Source organism: Dromiciops gliroides, chromosome 6, assembly GCF_019393635.1.
Source record: "Dromiciops gliroides isolate mDroGli1 chromosome 6, mDroGli1.pri, whole genome shotgun sequence".
Taxonomy (NCBI): domain Eukaryota; kingdom Metazoa; phylum Chordata; class Mammalia; order Microbiotheria; family Microbiotheriidae; genus Dromiciops; species Dromiciops gliroides.
In genome coordinates this window covers 149,851,297-149,873,036 of record NC_057866.1, presented here as the reverse complement: position 1 = coordinate 149,873,036, position 21,740 = coordinate 149,851,297, and the positions used below count along the sequence as shown (strand labels likewise).

The window sequence follows — 21,740 nt, the reverse complement described above, 5'->3', positions numbered from 1 at the left end:
ATAATCTTGTTTATTTGTAATGAATGTCCAGCCCTCTGAAGTCTCATTTTCTTAATTCCATTTCACTGTTTTGTGGATTGATACTGCTTATATTCATCTACTGTTTTCTGTAACGTTTTACAAATGAGTTCATACTCTAAAGATATGCTGCCTTTGACTACCATTCCCTTCTGCTTAACAAAAAGATTAAACACAATGTCTATGCAGGTTAATGGGCTTTTTTGGCCTCCTTTTCACAGTAACAGCTTCGTCTCAGCTACACATTTCTAACAGTAGTCAAAGTCAATGTCTTAACTTTAGGCTATTTCCCATGGAGTATGTATGGAATTTGTCTCTAGGCCTATATTCAAAGGTTTCCTAACTTGAAAGAAATGAAATGAAAAAAAAAAGTAAATTAAAAGCTTCAAGGCACATGTCTTGATTCAAAATAAAAACATGCTTCTCTTAGAAATTTAAATCACTAGATAAACCTTTGGTCTAATTGGACTGGCACACACTGTAGTGCCGTTGTCCTCATTTTGAAAAAGTTGGCTACCAACGCAAACCAATTTGTGCATTGTTATTCCTATTTTATTAAGTATAGAAATTATGCTCTATTGGCCTAGTTTTTGTTTGTTTGTTTCCTCCCCAGTTTGTATCCATTGGTACTGGAATAGGACTTTATATTATCTTAAATTGTTCTCTGAATCACATTTATAATAAGAATATAAGCTAATTGAGGGCAGATACCAATTCAATTCAACAAAATCTTACTAGACATCTACTATGTATAAGGAGTGGTGCTAGTTGAGGGGCAAAAACAAAATATTACCTGCTCTCAAGGAGCTTACATTCTAATTGGAGGATAGGACATTGAAATATTATATAAATATAAAATACATAAAAATACTAAGTAATTTAAACAGTAAGAAAAATGTAACCACTAGGATTTCAGAAGAGGCCTCAAGTAGAAGGAAAGACCTGAGCCTAACCAATAAGAGAGCTAGAGATTTCCAAGGGGTTGGCCTGATACATGTTCCTGACATGGGGGCTGGTTTTTACAAAGGCACAGAAGTGAGAGATGTCAGTTCATGTATGGTAAACAGAAAATGGGCCTGATTGACTAGAATATAGAATGTATGTGGAGGGTAGGGTGAGGGGGGTGAGGGCGAGTGATATGAAAATCATTTCTGGAAAGAGGTGGAAACAGCTTTAAATCCCATTTCCTTTACTTACCCAGATACAATCCAAAATCTGTTATAATGATGAAAGTAACAATTAACATTTATATAGTACTTACTATGTGCTAGGCACTGTTCTATTTTGTCACAATACCTAGTACAAAGCTGGATTACCCTCTCAATCTGCTCATTGACTAAACAACAGCCTAAGACCCCAAAGAATTTTGCATCAGCTCAGAATTAGCATTCAGATCTTAGTATTATAGATGTAAAGCTGGATTCAAACTAAAGGACCACCGATACAAGGCCAGAAGTGATCATAAGGTTCATCTAGTCAAACAAGTTTATTTACATATAAGCCAACTGAGGCATGGGTGGCAGCACAAAGTCACTTCCTGAAGGCCACACAAATAGAAAGTGAGAGTCAGGTTCTGACCTCAGGTCCTTTGATTCCAAATGGAACTTTTTTTTTTTTCTGCTGTGCCAAAATCCCTCTCATATCTGAGTACACACAACGGCTCTGTGACCCATCTTCCCTACATTTGAATTTTCCAACAAATTAACTTGTCACTTGAGGTACTGTTGAAATATATTTACTTATGGTGAGACTTTGAACTCATAGGATGGGGGTGGGGAAGCTATCAAGCCATCTGTTGAAGAAATCGTGTTTTTTGATATTAAAAGGGCTTTCTTTTCCCTGACTCTTGGTACTTCTCTCCCACCTCTCATATGCTGCTCAGATAATGACAGCTGCCACAAGTGTTTCAAGCCCTCACCTGCAAACTCTTGAAATGCCACATGCTTAATATAATGTGATATACATAGCAGTGCAAAGATACGGCCAGGCCTGACTAGATGGGTGTGTTGGAAGCAAAACCTGTCAAAACAGGGCCAAGAAAGCTACAATGTGGGCCTGTCTGTCCAATTAGACCCTGGGCTTAGCTGGTGATTTAAATTTCTGAAAGAAGCGTGTTTTTATTTTTAATCAAGTCAAGAGCCTTGCAGCTTTTAATTTTGCTCCTTTCTCACATCTCATCTCTTTCATCTCTTATCAGAACTAGTTTTTTTCATTCTTCTTCTTCTTTTTTTTTTGGGGGGGGGGTATGAGTTTAAACCTTATACTCAGTTCCAGGCAGCAAATTTTATTTCAACTAAGAGAAACCGAGTGTGCAAGTCAGAATTAATTTAATATCTTAGATCCCTGTTTGAATTTCTGATATCAAATACTACCCTAAGGTATGGCTGAGTAAATGCAAATTTCCTATGCGTTTCTTTATATTTCCATATATAACATTCCAGCATTATTTAGAAAAAATAGCTTAGCTATTTATAATGTATATATGAAAACTCCATCAATCCATTTTTCCCCAAAGGCTCAATTCAATTTAGCAAGCATTTGTCAATGATCCATATGTGCCAGGCTGTGTGCCATGAACTGGGGACCAGATGAAGAGAAAAACAAGATGTTCTTGCCTTTAAGGAGCGTACAATCTACTGGTGGAATATGATAACAATGACAATAATAATAATAATAATAATACCCAGCATTTATATAACACCTACTATGTGTCAGGAACTGTGCTAAGTACTTTATAAATATTATTTCTTTTGATGATCACAACAACTTGGAGGTACATGCTGTTACTATTCTCATTTTAAAATGGAAAAAACTGAGCAATAGTGGTTAATAGACTTGCTGAAGGTCTCATGACTACTAAGTGTTTTAAGTTGAATTTGAGCTCAGGTCTTTCTGAGTTCAGGCTGAATGCTCTATCTGTTGTGCCACCATAGACACATAAATAGAGCATATATAAAAATTGACTTCTTGGGATTAAGATGTAGAACTATCAACTAGGTTTCTGGAAGCAGGAAAAGACTCTCCTATGGTCATTAGACCTGAAGGAATCCTTAAAGATAATCTAATCTCACTCCCTTATTTGACAGATAAAGGGATTTAAGCCCAAGGATGTTAAATGACTTGTCCATGGGGTTAACATTAGTGAACTAGGTCCTATGTTATTTTGTTTTCTTTTCTTTTCTTTTTTTTTTTTTGGTAGGGCAATAAAGGTTAAGTGACTTGCCCAGGGTTACACAGCTAGTAAGTGTTGTGTCTGTGGCCAAATTTGAACTCAGGTCCTCCTGAATTCAGGGCCAGTGCTCTATCCACTGCACCACCTAGCTGCCCCCAGTCCTATATTATTCTTTTTTTTTTTTTTAGTGAGGCAATTGGGGTTAAGTGACTTGCCCAGGGTCACACAGCTAGTGAGTGTTAAGTGTCTGAGGCCAGATTTGAACTCAGGTACTCTTGATTCCAGGGCCGGTGCTTTATCCACTGTGCAACCTAGCCACCCCTCTATATTATTCTTAATGGGAATAATGCATCCTGTGAAGTGGGCATAAGCATTCAAATTGCACTCTTTCAAGTTAAAATTTATAAAATATGCTAATTAGTACCAGTCTAAAGGAAGTATGCACAGTCAATTCAAATAAAGCAACCATTCCAAGGGGATTTATTATTTGCACTAATCAGGATATAGCTGGATTTAGCCAAGCTGGGATTTGAACCCACTTCCTGTAACACTAAACACAATGCTTTTTCCTCAAAATGATGCTACTAAATAATAATCATAAATAGATATTTATGAGTATTGTTTTAGTCTTAATATATAGTATGTTCACAGAATCACAGAATTTTGAGAGAATATAATCCTAGGGGTCATCTAATCTAACCTATGTCTGGAAGGAAGGAACCTCCCACTACAACATACCCAACAAGAGGTTATCCAGCATCTGTCTGAAGACTTCCAAGGAGGAGGAACCCACCAACTTCCCAAACAGACTACTTTTGGTGGAAGGTGGTTGGTTTTTGTTTTGCTGTTATTTTTTCTGAAATCAAGCCTAAATTCATAACCTCCCACTCATTCTGCCTTCTGGGATCAAACCAAACAAATCTAATCCCTCTTCCACATGCCAGCCCTTAAATATTTTAGCAAAGCTATCAATTCTTCCCTGAAAATTTTCTTTTCCAGACTGAACATTCCCGCTTCATAAGATTATAGCTCTAGAGGTGGAAGGGCCTTGAGAGATTATCAGATAAAATTCCCTCATTTTATCATTGAGGGAATTGAAGCCCAAACAGATAAGTCACTTGCCCAGGGTCACGTGACAACTAAGTATCAGGGATTGGAATTACACTCAAACCAACCCAACCCTAAATCCAAAATTTTTCCTACTATGCTATGTTACCTCTCGCATTTGATTTATATATGGTATGTACTTAAGACTCCTTTCAGTTGTCTGCCTTGGACTGCTTTGTGTTTCTGGCTTAGCCATGACCCTATTTAACTGTGAAGCCCAGAGCTGAAAACAGTGCACCAGATGAGGTTTGATAAGGGTAGTGTGTGCAGGGATTGTAAGATCCTTAGACCTCAAAGCTACTACTCTTACTGCAGCCCAAATTGCCCTACCTTCTTTTCTGGTGGCCACATCTATTGCTGACTCATACTGAGCTGGCTAAATACTAAAATCCCTAGGTCTTTTTTTCAGATAAAATACAGTCCCACCATTCTCCCTTCCCTCCATCTTGTATTCATGAACTCCCTCCCTCACTCAAATCCAATTCAGTGAAAGTCATGATATCACCCTGATATCATGGTCTCCTTTGAGAAGGAAGGACAAACAACATTCATGAAGTTGCTTTTTTGGAACCCAAGTGTGATACTTTAGGTTTTTCTCTATTGAAATAAAATGCTCTAGCTTGTTGAGATTTTTGGATCTTAATTGTCATCCAGTGAATTAACTATCCCTTTAAAGTATTGTTTGTAAATTTGATGAATATAACATCTATGCATCTTTCCATTTCATTGATAAAAATGCTAAACTGCTTAGGGACAAACACAGGGCTCTGGGGTACTCTTCTGGAGAATCCAAATCCATTGACTTTGAACTATTAACAGCTACTCCTGGAATCCAGTGATCAAATCAGTGATGACTCCAACTAATTGTATCATTGTCTGGTCCACAAGTTTCTATCTTCTCTTCAGGAACAGTATAAAATACTTTATTAAAAACTTCACCAAAGATCTGAAACAACATATATTTATAAAGTTATTCTCATTTAAATGGTTTGGTAACCCTGCAAAAAAAAGAAATGGGGTTTGTCTGACATGCCCTTTTCTTGATGAAGTTATGCTGACTTTGAGTAATTATTTCCCAGATGTTAGTACACTTCTCTTTAATGATCCATTCTAGAAATTTTTTAGGAATCAGAATGAAAATCTTCGGTCTATAGTTTTCAGATTGTTGTCTTCCCTTTTTTGAAAATTGGGACATTGTCTTTTCTCCCGTCTTCTGACACCTCTCCTATTTTTCATGGTCTTTCAAGTAACACTGACAATGGCTTGGCAGTCACATATTCCTTTTTCTTTCTTTTTTTCTTTCTTTCTTTCTTTCTTTCTTTCTTTCTTTCTTTCTTTCTTTCTTTCTTTCTTTCTTTCTTTCTTTCTTTCTTTCTTTTTTTGTACCCAAGATTATAGTACATCTGGTCCAGGTGACTTTAGTTCATCTAAGGCAGCTAAGTGCCCTTTTATTAGCTCCTCCCTTTTCTCAAGTATCATCTGCCTGTTAGCCATTTTTGTTCTGTAATTTCCAGGGCAAAGGTCATTGTCTTTGGCCCAGAAAGCAAGAGCAAAATAATAATAATAGAGTAACTCTTACTTCTTTTGGTTATCAGTTATCTTTGTCCCATCTACCCCAAGCAAAGATTCTATCTCTTTTTAAATCCTTTTTGTTCTTTCCAATAGCTATTTGGAATTTCAGCAGAATAAGTTGAGACTAGTGAAGATAATTAAGGGCAAGAAAAGTGTTGTTGTTTTTTTTTAAATATATTTTTTAACTATATTGTTTTTGAATAAGTGGTTCAAAATATCTTTCTGTAATTTGGGGGATTATTTTTCAACCTCTTTCCAAACTGTCACTTGCTGTGGTATATCCAGAATTGAAGAACTTGAAGAATCGTTATAATTCAAAATCAGAAAAAAATAATTCTGAAGGGGCAAAAATTTTGTTATTTATTTTTTCAAGGAATCAAGACAAAATAAACCATGTATTTAAAAAAATTCTCCTAGTCAAAGGCGTCCTTAGGACAAGTCAAGACCTGGCAATGACCTTCTGCCTGGAGTGACTCCTTTCAGTTGTCTGCCTTGGACTGCTAAAAATGTAGTTATTTGACAGCTCTTTAAAGGGGGTGAGGGAAGAGGTGGAAGGTTTTCTGTCAGCTGACATGAATCAGTCAATCAATCAACAAGCTTTCATTAAAAACATAACAGTCCATTAGGTTGTTATGCCCCTTGAGAGCAAGAATTGTCTTTTCCCATCTTTTGTATCCCCAGCACTTAGCACAGTGCCTAGCACATAGGAGGCCTTAACAAGTGTCTATTGATAGCTTGAAGAACATCATCTTATGCCAGACACTAGCGAAAAAAAAGAAAGAAATAGTCTCTGCCTTCAATAAGCTTATATTATTAGTCTACAGTCCTTAGTCATCTTATTACTAAGGCTGAAGGGGCAGGGCAAGCCTGTACACATTGTCCAAGATATATGTTACTTTAATAATCTATTTTCTCAATAAAGTATTTCCTTGAGGTTCAATTGAACTTTATGTCACCCATGAAACGATGCAGGAGAGCGTTTGTCCTTAGCCCTACATCTCTGGGCCACCTCTCTAAACACAGGAATGACTCTGGGCTGAGTGTTACTTCTACAGAGCTACCTTACAATAAGTTAAGTGCCCCAGAAAGATCTATCAACTTTCTCCAGTATAGGATTATTATGAAAGAAGCCCTTATTAGATTCTTTAGGCCCAAGGTCATGAAAAACTTAATGTAGCTTCAAAAAGTACTGAGAAAAATGAAGTAGCTTTGGAACTGCAAGAGTCCAAAGCAAATGATATCCCATCAGATTTCGATTGGTTTTCCATGGTTTCACAATGACCATTTTTTAAAAGGAGTATTTTTCCTATTATATTTTGTGACTCACAGAATATACAAGCCCAAAGAATTGGTTTTGGTTGCCCGAAGGGTTAAGGTGCATAGTAGGTGTTAGCAGCCTGCCTGTCATGTACTACAAATGAGGACTTGTATAAAGATTGTCACCAGACAAATGTATGTCTAGAAAATAAAAATAAGGGACAGCCATAAAGGAATAGGTAGGGATAACTAATTGACACTCCTAGTTTGGTGGTTGGTACCCCTGAGTAGATTTAAAGGAAGACATGAAAAAGAGTCACACAGCATGAGATATCATGGCTAAATTGCTATTTGTATTATTGGAGGAACTGATTGTATTGCTGGAATCACATATATAATAAAGATCAAAGACCTTATCTACTTCTTGGAATTAAATTGAAGTAAAAAAAATAAAGAATTATTCACATCTTCTGAAATACCCTGAATAACCCCTCATCTTTTAAAATATAACAACCATCACTGTAAATGCCTAATTTGCCAACAGGATGTTATTTCATCAACTGGGGGAAATTGAATTTGTCTTTACCTACACAAGATTACATGAAGAATTCAATTGTGTGTTTGGTTAATTTAAGGAATAGTCTACATGCATACATGAAAAGGATAGAGACATGTTAAATGCATGCATAGATGATACACATTTACATACACACACACACACACATATATATATATATATATATACACATTATAGATAATCATACTGGCTCTTCATATTTGTTAAATTAACCAGGTGAGTCAGTGGATAACTCACTTGGGCCTTAGTTTTTCTTCATCTAAAATGAAGAAGTTGAACCCGATGACCTCAAAGTTCATTCCTGTTTTGTCTGTGAACCTGAAATTATATTTTCTTTATAACTTTTCCCCACAATACTTGCTATCACTCCTATGCATTCTATACTCCAATCAAATTGAGCTCCTTGCTACCACCAGAAAATATCCTAAACTTTTTCTCAACTCTTTGATCTTACTTTTTTTTTCTTTTTCCTAGCCAACTCTCCTTCCTTGACCTAACCTTAGGTGATTTGAATATCTATTCCTCTATTAAAGGCCAACTCAAATGTTGCCTCTTGCATTAAGCCTTCAAGGTCACAAAGCTAGTAAATGGTAGTCAGAATATGAGCCCAGCTCCCCAACCCCAAATTCAGAACTCTTTCTAATATATCAGATTGAAATTTTCTTAGGTTATTTAAGAGAATATTTTAGTTTTAAATACTTCTAAAATGAGATAGCTAGACAGATATTCAATTACTGAACTAGTATTTATTAACCTCTTACTATGCAGCAGGCACTGGGGTAAGTTATGGGTACATAAATAAAGGCAAAAATATACCTCTTGACCTCAAGGGATCCCAGTAAGAAGGCATTAGGAGTTGGAGGAGTGTGGAATGGTCTCTTGCAGAAGGCAAGATTTTAGCTGTCTTGAATCTTGAAAGTCAGTAGATAGGGGTGAGCAAATTCTAGGCATGAACGACAGTCATTCAAAAGACAGTTGGAAAATGAAGTATCGTGGTAAGAGACAAGAAGAAGGCAATTGTTGATAAATCACTGAGTGCATGCAAATGAGTTAAGTATGACAGATGTAAAGTCAGAAGAGACAAGGTTGTGAAGGGATTTATATGTCAAACTTATTTTCTGTGCTATCCTGGAAGTAATAGAGAGCCACTGGAATTGATGAAGTAGGGGTGTGGTATTATTATACCTTCATATAAGGAATTTTTAAAAAACACTTTGACAGATAAGTAGAAAAATCATTGGAATTGTTAGATAATTAAGGCAGGGAGAGGAACCAGAAGGCTATTAGTCCAGGCACAATGTGATGAGGGCCTTCAACAGGATTGTGGCTTTGTATGTGGAGAGAATGGGACCTATGTGAAAGATGTCAGGAAAGCAGAAAAGGCAAGACTGGAAACTATATTATGTGTGTGGCATGAGTATGAGAGGAGTTGGGCATAATACTGAAGGCTGGCACTAAGCCAGTGTGATGCCTTTAGTAGTAACAGAGAAGTGTGGAAGAGGGGATCACTTAGGATGAAAGATAGTGACTTCTGTTCTGTTTTAGAGTCATTGAGTTGGAGATGCCTACAGGAAATATAATTCAAAATGTCCAAGAGTCATGTGGTGAACAGAGACAAGCTCAGGAGAGAGGCAGGGTCAAGATAGATGTGAGGAGAGAGATAGAGACAAAGAGAAGGGCAGAGAAAGAGACAGACACACGGAGGCAGGCACAGAAAAGAGAGTGACAAAGAGAAACGAAGAGAGGCAAGAGAGTGTTAGGAGAAACAGAGACAAAGAGTGAGAACAAAAGAAAGAGAGTCATAGCGAGACAGAGGAGACAGAAAAAAGTCAGAGAGACAGACACAGAGGATAGGGAACTAGACATATAAGATCTTCAATGTTTTGAAAATGCAATTCAAATTATTTATTGATAATAGTAATCTATAAAACTTTCATGTTTTAAGTTTTTTTACACCCTTGGTAATATGGGGATGATACCATGTGTACTCTTTTTTGTTTGTAATTCAAGTAGCTTTTATTAGACAGATAAATATGAATGCTTGTCATCCTTGTTTTAATGCCCTTTAAATCTTGCTTTCCATGCAACAAATTAACAAGAAATTCTCCTGTACTAAATACTTAATGTATTTCAAGTGTAGGTCAATGGATCTATTTTTTTAATGATATATAAGTCTATAAAGTTTTAACTCTACTACAAAGCACTAACCACACAAAACATACACTATCAAAGTCACTTACACATTACAGAGAATGTGGCCAAGCCTCATAAAAGGATATTTTAAATAAAATTAAAAGTACTGAAATAAATGATACAAACAAGAAGAATAGTGGGAGTTAAGAGAAAGAAGAGATTACCGTGGGCTTGAAACTTCAGTAGGGAAGATGACAAGAAGGAGGTGGAAATAGAATTAGGCTTTGAAGGATGGATAAATGGAGAGGAGGAGGGAAGCCATTCCTGTTAGAAATGACATGAACAGAAGCAAAGGCGTGTGATGTGGGTGGATGTGTGGAGGAGGAGGGGAAGGAGAGAGGGGGAGTATTACAGATGGGAGAGTGTAAGCCACAGAGAAACTGGGTTTATTGGAGAAGAGGCTTTATGTTGGAGAGTAAATGGTGATGAGTTGGGGTCAGTAAATTGAGATAATGGAATGAAAAGTCTTTACTGACAGACTGAAACATTAATATACTTAGAGATTAAGTCTTATCAACAGGAAAGCAATTGTCAAATTTAATGTGAATTTATGCTTTTGATGAGCTAAGTACATTTTAAGAATGAGGTAGGTTTAAAGCTCCATACCTTTATTATGTGTATGTGCAGATGCGTGTGTGCATGTGTATGTATATATATACATATATATATATATATATATACATACACACACATACACATAATATATACGTTGTCCCAAAAATTTCTTAAATTTGAAAACTGTGTTGACTTTAGAAACACCTTGAGTATTTTAGGTCCCTGGCCCAAAGTTGGGCTAAAAACTATCATTCCTCTCTGAGAATCTAAATCTGGGTAGTATATAAAGCCTTCTCTCTGATTTATGAGACTCTTGAGGAAAGGGAATGGCAGGTGAGCATCAGAGGCCAGGGGCCTGGACAGACAGCTGCTCTAGAGCTATACCCTATCCAGATCTTCTGATAATTATCCAACACAGATAGGATTGCTTTTAGATTGTAAAATATCAGGAAGTTATATTGATTAGGCCTTTTTAATCTCTGTTTGTAAAAAAAGGAGGCCCATGTGAGCTTCTGAGGAAAAAAATTAGCAAATTATAGGAAACCCCTTGATAAGAATACTCCTAGACTACTGGATGCAGATGTGTTTAAACAGGTCCTGTTTGAGGTGGCAGATGGTCTATGTGGCACAGTGGAAAGAGAATTAACTCAGGAGTTTTAAAGGATCTGGGTTCAAATCCTACCTATCACACTACTCATATGACTTTGAATAGGTCACTGTTCCTCTGGGCTTTAATTTCAGCGTGAATTTATACCAACTTTTCTTTCAATCCCAACTTTAAATGAAACCCAGTGTTGGAAGTCTTTTTTTTTTTTAAATCTCCTCATTTGATAAACCATTCTGGATAGCTAGTGCTTGATGATGTACCTCTGAATTGGTTAAAACCCCAAATATATTTTAACACTTATTGAATAATATCCGTGAACCATGTTGCTGTTGCCTTCCTAGAAAGACACATTCTCATCTTTTTTTTTTTTCCAGGATGTTATAGAACACATGGAATAAGTCCACACAGCACTTTATCAGCTACCAGAGCTTGAACTATACTTTTATGAAGAAAAAATATCATTTCATCAGGTCTCTCTCTTCACCTTCCTGGGCTTTGTCATAGGCCCACAAGGACTGGAGACCTGGGAGTACCATAGGCAACCCGCTATTCAAACCCATTCTCTCACCACTTCCATAAGGACATCCCATCACTATCAATGCACTAAACTCAAATATCTACCTCCTTTTCTGAATTATTTTTGATGTCAGAGTTCTAGTTCCTTGTACAGAAGAAAATCAGAAAATAATTGTAGTGACCTATCCTGTAGTGACCTATCTCTCAGAGAAGAAAGGAGAAATATACTTCCCTCCATTCATTAGAAAGTTAGGTGACTATGGATGCAGAATGTTGCATATACTGTCAGACATTTTTTATTGCATGGATTGGTTTTGCTGAAATCTCTCTCTGTCTTAACAAAAATAGCCTCACTGGTGCTAGGGGTCATGTATATCTGGAAAAACAAGAGACTGACAAAATTTAAAGAAAAAAAGAACTGTATAGGGAATAAGGGTACTAGAGCAGTTCATAATCTTGGGCATCATAGAGATTTCCTGCTGTCCTGAAAATGTGACTGATGCTTTAAAATAATTCAAAGGGCTTCTGAGATGAGGATATTAAAGAAGCCATGGTAATATAGACAAATATGTCCTTGGGGACTAGGGTTCCATAACACCTTGAAGGCCCTGAATGACTTGATTCAAGGCAGCAAGGGTTTCTCAGGAAGTTCTTATCAGCACTTATTAACATTCCAGCTTCCAGATGTTGAGTTTTACTTCAGAAAGGTTCCTTCCTTGCCACCCCACCTTCAGCACATCTGATACTGCCTGTTCCTCCTATTGGTCTATTAGCTTAGCCCCTTCTCACCCTATTCTGGGCAGGTCCCATCTCGTACCAAATCATTTGGCCAAACATTCATTAAGCAGGCTCCAACAACAATGTGAGGGTGCATGGATTAGTTAATATTGGGCTAGTTCCTTGGAGTCTGGGAATTATGACTTCTAGTCCTTCCTCTCACACAAGTAAGTAACTTAACTTCTAAGTACCTGCAATCACCCCCAGGAAACTCTCTAAATCCGTAAATTATAATGAGTTGTGGAAATGCATTTGTGCAAGGAAATTGAACTTGAATTCCACATACTAATGAAATCTCAGGTTCAAGGTACAAAGGGAATAGATATTTTAGTACATGTTGAGAATAAAGTGAAAAAAAATGTATTCTCTCTTCCCATTCCCAAGGAGTTTATATTATAATTTAGAATATAAGACACACACACACACACACACAAGTAAAAAGAAGAAAATTGGAGGAAGAAGAGTGCATTAACAACTAGAGATAGATTGAAAGGCTTCACATAGTCATAGGAGACTGTGGCTCAGACTTCCTAGTTTCAGCCTTCATCAGGATACCTACCCTCAAGCTCTGAGTTCAAACATTTTGCCCCACCTAGGGACTTCTTCCTTCTTTGGCCCATGCTTCAGAACCCAAGGCCCCGAATCTGCATTTGAACTCAGGCAATCCATTTCATTCCAGGAACATATAAAAAGAGAAAAAAAAAAGTTCTCCTTGATTTATAGCTCTTTTGAGATGTGTGGATAAAATAACACCTATCACACAGAGTTGTTTTGATGATCATTTTCACTTTGAAAAGTACTCTAGACCTTGGCCTAAACAGGTAATATGTAAAGCAGGTAATTTTTTGTTTTTTTGTTTTTTGTTTTTTTTTTGGCAGGGCAATGAGGGATATGTGACTTGCCCAGGGTCACACAGCTAGTAAGCGTCAGGTGTCTGAATCTGGATTTGAACTCAAGTCCTCCTGAATCCAGGCCCGATGCTTTATCCACTGTGCCACCTACCTGCTCCCAAGCAGGTAATTTTCAATGACGGGACAAGCTGAGCTGCTTGCTATTTCACCAAGGTGAAGGCAAGCTTCAAGTTTCCTTGTTGCTGGATTCAAGACACCATGACACCAAGAAAGACAGATCCAAGACCTTGGTATTCCCAGGTGGAGTGTAAGAGATTGCTCCATTTTTAAATGTATCTACAGAAGGAAAGCCTATCAATTTCTAGTTTAATTTATTTTGTTTTTTCATTTCTCCGGCCATTAGTTTTCTAGCCTATGAAATGAAGAAATTAGGCTATAATAATTGTAAGTTTCTTTACAGCTTCAAAATGATTCTCATGGTCATGTGAAAGTTAATTATCCTCATTGGGGATGACAATCAATTATTCTGTCTGATCCTTCCCTAATAGAAGTGAAATTGTGATCAAACAGAACAATAGGATTTTCATTATCATAAGAATCTTCCCAGATGATCCCTATAGGACAAGCAGTTGAAAAGCTATCTCCAGATGACCCTTCTAATGACTTCCAGGATAACTGTAAAAAATAAATTTATTTGGTGTTTACTCATTTCACTTGTCATCCTGTGGAGCATGTTTAGGAAACCAAAATTGAACATCCATTTCCTTGCTTGCTGTGGTAAAATGGAAGATAGGCTTGAAACCCATGGCCTGCAGGAGCAGGAGCACCCAACCAGTTTTAGAATGCAGGAAGGGTCAGGAGCAAAAGCTGATCAATGGTCCGAGAGAAAAGCAGTCAAAGCCAGGAAAGCATAACAATCAATCAATAAACAAACATTTATTAAAGGGTCCAGTGTGTGCCATGCACTGTGATTGGATACTAGAGATATAAATACTAACAATACCCATTTGCAAGGATATTGCATTTTAAAGGAGGAAGGTGGTATGAGGGATATGAGTAAGGGGAGATAAATAAAAACAAAATCTAGATTTTTTAGGACCTGGGAATTTTGTATGAGGGGACAGAAATGGGGGTGAGCAAAGACCATGTATTTAATTTATCTCTTGCCCAGAGTCTGAGTGGACATGTTCCAAGCTGGGCCATTTACCAACAGGGACTTTGCTACCATATTGCTCAGCTCAAATCTGCTTTATGCATCTTCTGCCTCTATTAAACTGAATAGAATGAATGTACAGAGTACCTGACATCTAAGTAGGACAGAGTTCATCATTCACATTTCTCTGGTGAAGAAACTGAGGCTTAGAGAGCAAACGTCGCTTCACCATGGTTGAAAACTTAGTAAGTGCAGAGCCAGGATTAGGACCTACATTTGCTGATTCCCTTTTCCACTGTATTCTTATATATTGGTGAAATGATACATTGGTATAGTCTTTTGGCACACATATAAAATAGTCTAGGATTTTGCTCTTTGTGTCAATTGTGGTTGTTTTTAATTTGTGAAATATGTGGTTTCCCTCATGCATTCCATCCAGTTCAAAGAAAAATGTATCCTGTTTTGCAAAGTCATGGATCTGACTATATAAGAAACTTGAAAAGTATTTCAAATTTAAGACTTTTCCACCTCTGCTACAGATGGAAAACCTAAAAGTGTCCCTGTAATAGATGAAACTGGTAGATACTGCCCCCACTAAAGATATAGATTGACAATATGCCCCGCAATATTCACAAGAAAAACATGAAATAATTTCTTCTCATTGTTACTTAACCAAAGTTTTCTAAGTTATTATTTTTGAGTTGCCAGGAAAGGTAAAAATAGAATTGAAAAACTGGCATGCAAATTAAATTGTAGTGAATAAACTTACAATGGGATTGTGATATTGTACTACTTTCCTCTTAGAAAAATGTGAGAATGGTATTACTCAACAATGCAGATAAACAGATTAAATCATCTGAGCCAATGCATGGAAGAATCTATAAAGCATTCTGAACAAGAAGAAGGAATCTGGGCTCCCTGAACCGGTGGAGACCAAATTATGAACAACTCAATTCAGTTGAACAAATAAATGTGAAGCATGCACCATATTTAATATGTTTCCTAGTCCCTTACAAAGACTCAGACTCAGATTCTGACAAGAACTGGGTTCAAATCCTTACTCATGTACTTGTTAGTTCCATAATTATAAAAGTTAGAAGTATTCATAGACCCAGTTGTCTCATCTGTAAAATGGGGTTAATAATAAGAATAACACCTGAAGTGCCTAGTCCACAGAATTGCTATAGGGACCCTAAGTGATAATTCTGTAAAGCATTATAAAAAGTCAGCTATCATTCTTGATATTATATGCTTATTGATTAGTCCCCCATTTCATAACACAGATCTGTGACTTCATTAGTGTAGAGAACTACAAGCGAGGGAATTCTCTAGGAGTACAGACTTACAACTACCCTGCAAATGGCAGCCCCAGACAGTTGTCCAGGTGCACTAAGAGGTTCAGTGGTTTTCTCAGGTTACCCACCATCAGTATCATCAGAAGCGGGACAAATAAAACATTATCAATGAATAGACAATAAGATAAATGTAAATAAGTTATATATATATATATATATACATATATATTAAATAATAAAACAGTGAACATTACTGTGATATAAATATGTGATAGTATAATAAGGATTGAGTATGTCAGGTACTATTATAGTATATTATAACAATATGGGGGGCAGCTAGGTGGCACAGTGGATAAAGCACTGGCCCTGGATTCAGGAGGACCTGAGTTCAAATTCGGCCTCAGACACTTGACACTTACTAGCTGTGTGACCCTGGGCAAGTCACTTAACCCTCATTGCCCTGCCAAAAAAAAAAATAACAACAAGATCATGAGATAATTCTTTCCTTTAAGGAGTCTGCACTGCTGTAGAGTTGATATGAAAACACATAAAATGCTAAATTGAGTCACATACACACACACAGACACACACACACGTGAGGCATAAAAAAAAGCCTACGGAAGCTAAAGGAGAGGGAGATTAGCTTTGTGAGTAGGAGGGTAAAAAAGAGAAAGTACGCTGGCATAGAGGAAAAAGCATGTGGATTTGGAACCAGAAAAATCTGGATTCCAGCCCTATTTCTGCAGCTTTGTAGCCATAGACCTCAAACAAGTCACTTAACCCCATCTATACAATGAGGGGATTGGATTAGATCATTTGTAATGACTCTTCCAAATATATAGCCTGAGATCTGGAAGACTTCATAGAAGATGTGCCATCTGAGCCAGCTGGGCCGTTAAGGATGGGTGTAAACATTCCATAATTAACTTTGATCATAGATTTGCCCTACTTGTAAAAATATGATCAATCAGTAACGTGACTAAAAACAAAATGTCCTGATGTCCTCTTCCTCCTGCTGAACAATAATCTTAAAATATTTTCTAACAATAGTAAGGCATGCATGTGATACACATTCTCCTGATTTCAACATGTTTTATATATTGACATACGGTAGTACCTTAAAATGCTGCTTTGTGAGAACTCAACACCTGTTTCTTAAGCTGTTTCATATTGCCCTTCTGAGAGCATGATTTGTTCTAATATATCTGAATCAACAAAATAGCAGTAATGATAATAGTGCATTCTAAATTGGGGTATTACTGTATTTTATTTAATACAGTCTTGTTTCCTATAATTTAAACACTTAAACATTTCTGTCGAGTTAATAATTATGTTATAACCTGAATTTTATTCCTGATACTACCTTTGTAACTTTAGGCAAGTAACTTTGCCTATTCAGGCCTCAGTTTCCTTATTCATAGAATGAATGTTTGGACTAAATGTGGTCTAAGGTTCCTTCTGGATCTAAATCTATATGATACCTATGAACATGTGATGAGTCCTTCTCCCAAATACACACATATAAACTCAGTTCAAGGTCTACTGACTATTTACATCTTGATTTGGCTCTAGCTGTTAGTATCTTAACATCTTAATCACATTTTGCACCTTCTGTCTCCCAAGACAGAAATCTCAATAGCAAGAAATAATACTTTTGTGTGTGTGTGTGTGTGTGTGTCCTTATATTCCTAGCACCTAACAGCACCTGAAATATAATGGGTAAATAAAATTGATAGATGCTTATTGATTAATTGAGAAAGATAAGTTAAGAATGTATTAAACTCTTCCTATGTGCCAGACACTTTCCAAACACTGGGAATACAAATACAAGCAAAAAGAATGTTCCTTCTCTCAAGTACTGTACATTTTTTTTTCCATAAAAGTATTTTATTTTCCAGTTACATGTAGAGATAGTTTTCAACATTTGTTTTTATCAGATTTCTGGTTCCAAATTTTTCTCCCTTTTCCCCCTCCCTCGCCCCTCCTCAAGACAGCAAGTAATCTGATCTAGGTTATACATGTGCAATCACATTAAACATATTTCTGCATTAGTCACGCTGTGAAAGAACAATCAGAGCAAAAAGAAAAACCTCAAAAAAGAAGAAACAACAACAACAACAATAGAAATCGTATGGTTCAATCTGCATCTGGATTCCACAGTCTTGTTTGTCTTTTCTTTTTTCTCTGGATTCGGAGAGCATTTTCCATCGTGAGTCCTTTGGAAATATCTTGCACCATTGAATTTCTGAGAAGGATCAAGTCTATGACAGTTGATTGACACCCAATGCTGTTGATACTGTAGGTACCTTACATTCTAATAGGAGAGGACAATACAACAAAGGGACTGAAAATCTGGGGCAGGGAACAGAGGAAGAGTATTAGGAAAAGTAATCTAGAGAATCTTGAACTGAGCTGTTTGGAGGCGATCACGACGGAAGCGACTGCTTCTGCAAATGGAAATTCTAAAGGGGGAATTGATGAGAGGAAGAGGTCGCCGGCATGGCGGCATCTCCAGTGTGATTGCTGCGTGTAACACTCATCCACCCATCCATCTCTCTGCCTATTTACTTAACTACCTATCCATCCATCTATCTACTTGCATCGATTTGCTAAATGAAACAGGTCAGCATTCTTAAAATGTTTCCTAGCCTATTGACTGCAATTTCCTCAGGTCCTATAGTATCTCTTGTGGCCAAAGAAGTGAAGTGACATAATAGCAAATGACATTTGATACTTAGGAAGACTGCCATTCATGGACAATTGTACTTCAGGAAGACACTGGGTCTCAGAAGTCATTTGTTTTCATAAGGGTGCCGTATAGGAGGTAGATGTTCAAATATCTCAGAAAGTAATTACATGCTGTTCCTGAATTATGGGGTTTTTAATTTATCTGATGAACGTTTATAGATTATACTCAAGGGTTAGAGGGTTGAGGTAAAGAGTGATTTGACAGTAAGATTTTTTTTTCCTTGACTGTTGATGGAGCTAAAGAACAGAACTAGAAAAAAGAGGGAAAGAATGCCAGTCTCTAACTTTCTGAACAGTTAATCAGTATAGTCCCTAATTAAATGTTTCTCTTTGAACATTATTTGATCTGTGACTCATCACTTATGAGCAGTGAGCAGTCTTTTGAGCAGTATTCCCATATGCTGTGTTCTTGGGCCAGAGGTTGCAGTTAAAATAGAGGGATTCCAGGGCAGGATTTGTTGATATTTCAATTAAATCAACACAAAAATACAGCAAAAGAGATACTTTCAGCATAAAAGGAGGGTATTGCAAAGAAGGAAATGACAGTTCATAGATATCTAGGAAGATGCTTGTGTCCATGGAACTATTCAGGTTTGCAAGGGGCCCAGTGCAACGATATTATCTATAGCAATTTGTGGAAACTCGGTAAGAAGAGAGTTGTCTGAGAATCAGAAAAGTCAAATGACAAGGCCTTGATCCCATTGTTGGCAAGTAGCAAAGGCAGGATTTGAACCTGGATCTCCCTGACTCTTAGCAGTATCTATTATACCACACTGCCTCCCATATCTCTGTCTTTATCTTTCTCTCTATCTCTATCTCTTTCTCTCTATCTCTATCTATGGGCTATGTTATATATATTAAGGGCTATGTAAACATAAGATAATTATTATTACTAGCTATAAATGACACAGTTCCTTCTATATTCTTCTTTAGTTACTGGATAAAGGCCAAAAGTTCCTGTCCAAACTCCTGAAAGCAAACATTTCACCTTCTCCCTGGCAGTCAGTGAGTAAGACGACTGTCACTTATTAAGCCCCTGTTATGTGTTGGCACTGTGATAAGCATTGGGAATACAAAGAAAGGCAAAAACCAAACTAAACAAACAAAAAATAGTCCCTGTTCTCCAGGAGCCAACATGCAAACAATGATGTACAAATGAGATGTATAAAAGATAAATTGGGAGTGATCTCAAAGGGAAGAATACGACAAAGTATTAGCAGAAGATGAAATTTAGCTAGGATTTGAAGGATGCCAGAGAAACCAAGAGTCAGAGATGAGAAAAGAGAGTATTTCAAGTAAGATGGAGCAGTCAGTGAAAATGGTTGAAATTGAGAGATGGAGTGTCTTGTGCAAGGAACACCCTGGTGTCCAGTTTAACAGGATTGCAGAGTGCATTGAGGTCTAGGTAGCGTGGTAGTAAACCATCAGAGGAGTTTATTACACACAGAGGTTCAGTCAGTCTCTGCCACTTCTGACTGTCTCTAAACTCTGATCAGACTTCTGACATGGTATAGAGGATGCCATTGCTGCCCCCTATCTACCTCTGATCTGCTTCTGCCTCTCAGGGATCCTAAAAGAGCCTCCAGATAGTGGGGATTTTCACCCTGAGAACAAGATTCCTTGATCGTGCTTTGGTTGTTATACAAGTCTGTAATAAGCTTGTTTCTCAAGTTCAGCACTGGGAAGATGGTCTATTCTCTAAATACTGATATGTTCAGGCAAGTAATAAAATGAATCAGAGAATTTTAAACCCTGGGTAAATTTGAGGTAAAATGTAAATGTAAAGTTATAGTGCCATAACACTGATATTTCAGGGGAACAAGTGGGAAGCTTTCTTAGCAATCTATTATTTGCTTTACTGAACCAAGGGGAAACAATATTTGATCAAATGAGAAAACACAAGGTAAGCCATAAAGATGGGTCATATTTTCTAGAATGTTGCTGAGCATTTGTAAATGATTTTCATTCACATGAGATCCTGATGACTTTAAAGAATTTATTATCCATCAGGGCAATTTCAGAATACATCAAAACATGAAAGGCTTACACATCCTAACGTTTTTGTGTAAGATTAATAAAACAAAGCCATGGAATGAGGAAAAAAAAGCAAATGAAAATATTCTTCAGTTGAAATTGAATAACCAAGAAGTAATCCCATCTGGTACTCAAATTTATCTGAACAAGATATAGGGATAGGATCTGTGATTTCATTGATATAGGGAACTCCTGGATGAAGAAATTCCCTTTACCCACACAGATCAGTATATTCTTTGCAATTTAAAGTCATAGAGAGTTGTTTACATCCCAGAAAGGTCCAATGATTTTGCCAAGCCACACAACCAGTGTTAGAAATTTGACCCTTGTTCTTCATGACTGATCTACTCACTCTACGAAGTTGTATATTAAAGAAAAGACACCCTTGCAGATACATTGTTAATTAAAAGATCTGACTTTAATCTCTACCACGGCCATTGCTACTGCCTGACAATCATTTATTTACTTATTGATCAAATCTTTTCATCTGCCAACTAACTCTCACAAATGTCTTCTTTTCCTTTTTAATAGCCCAGCTACAGTTCCATAAATTGACTTTGGGGATCCACAACTTTAATCTCCAAATTTACAAGGGATAACCTAGCATCCCATTTTATTGAGAAGACTGAGATCATCCTAAGATTTCAGCCCTGCCCCCCCCCAACTCTCCTCCTCTATTTCTCTAATGTGCTCAGAATCATCACCACTCTCATTTCTTTCCATTCAATTCAACCCAACAAGCATTTTTTAAGATCATAGAAAACACTGCATAATTTTCAAAATACATCAGCTAACTGTGATGTTTTGGAAGTCAACAAATGCTTGTGGAATTCAATGTACTTTATTTTCCCTTCCTACTAAATACCCTCTCCTCACTTGGCTTCAAAGATCCAACAGTAACTTGGTGTATTTGAGAAATTTCATGGTGTTTTTAAGATCCCAAACAGCTCCCTGAAACAAAGACCCATATTTTCAGCACTATCCTATGAGAAAAGGACAGTCTCTAAAATGTCAAAGCTGAAATTGACCCAAAAGGCAATGAAGAGACACAATGCTAGTACAAGCAGGTTCCACTGGTTTTCCATTATTAATTATGGGCAGGAAAGGTAGGAGAGGGGAGGTTATCAAGGGCTTTGAATGCCAAACAGAGGATTTTGTATTTGATCCCCGAGATAGAGGGCCATTAGAATTCATTGAGTGAGGGTGGGCGGGTAACAGGGTGGAACTTTTACTTTACTAAATCAATTTAGTGGCTGAATGGAGAATGGATTGGAGTGGGGAGACAGTTGAGACAGGGAGACCCCCACC

General features: G+C 37.1%; 1 protein-coding gene across 1 annotated transcript in view; it reads left to right on the top strand.

The window, feature by feature from the left end:
* Positions 1-18,183, top strand: part of LOC122732121 (ribose-5-phosphate isomerase-like) — a 100,744-nt gene extending 82,561 nt beyond the window's left edge. The window contains exon 3 of the mRNA XM_043972273.1: positions 17,953-18,183. Within this exon, the coding sequence (XP_043828208.1) occupies positions 17,953-18,183 (231 nt within the window). The remainder of the gene's footprint in view (positions 1-17,952) is intronic.
* Positions 18,184-21,740: the final 3,557 nt, after the last annotated feature.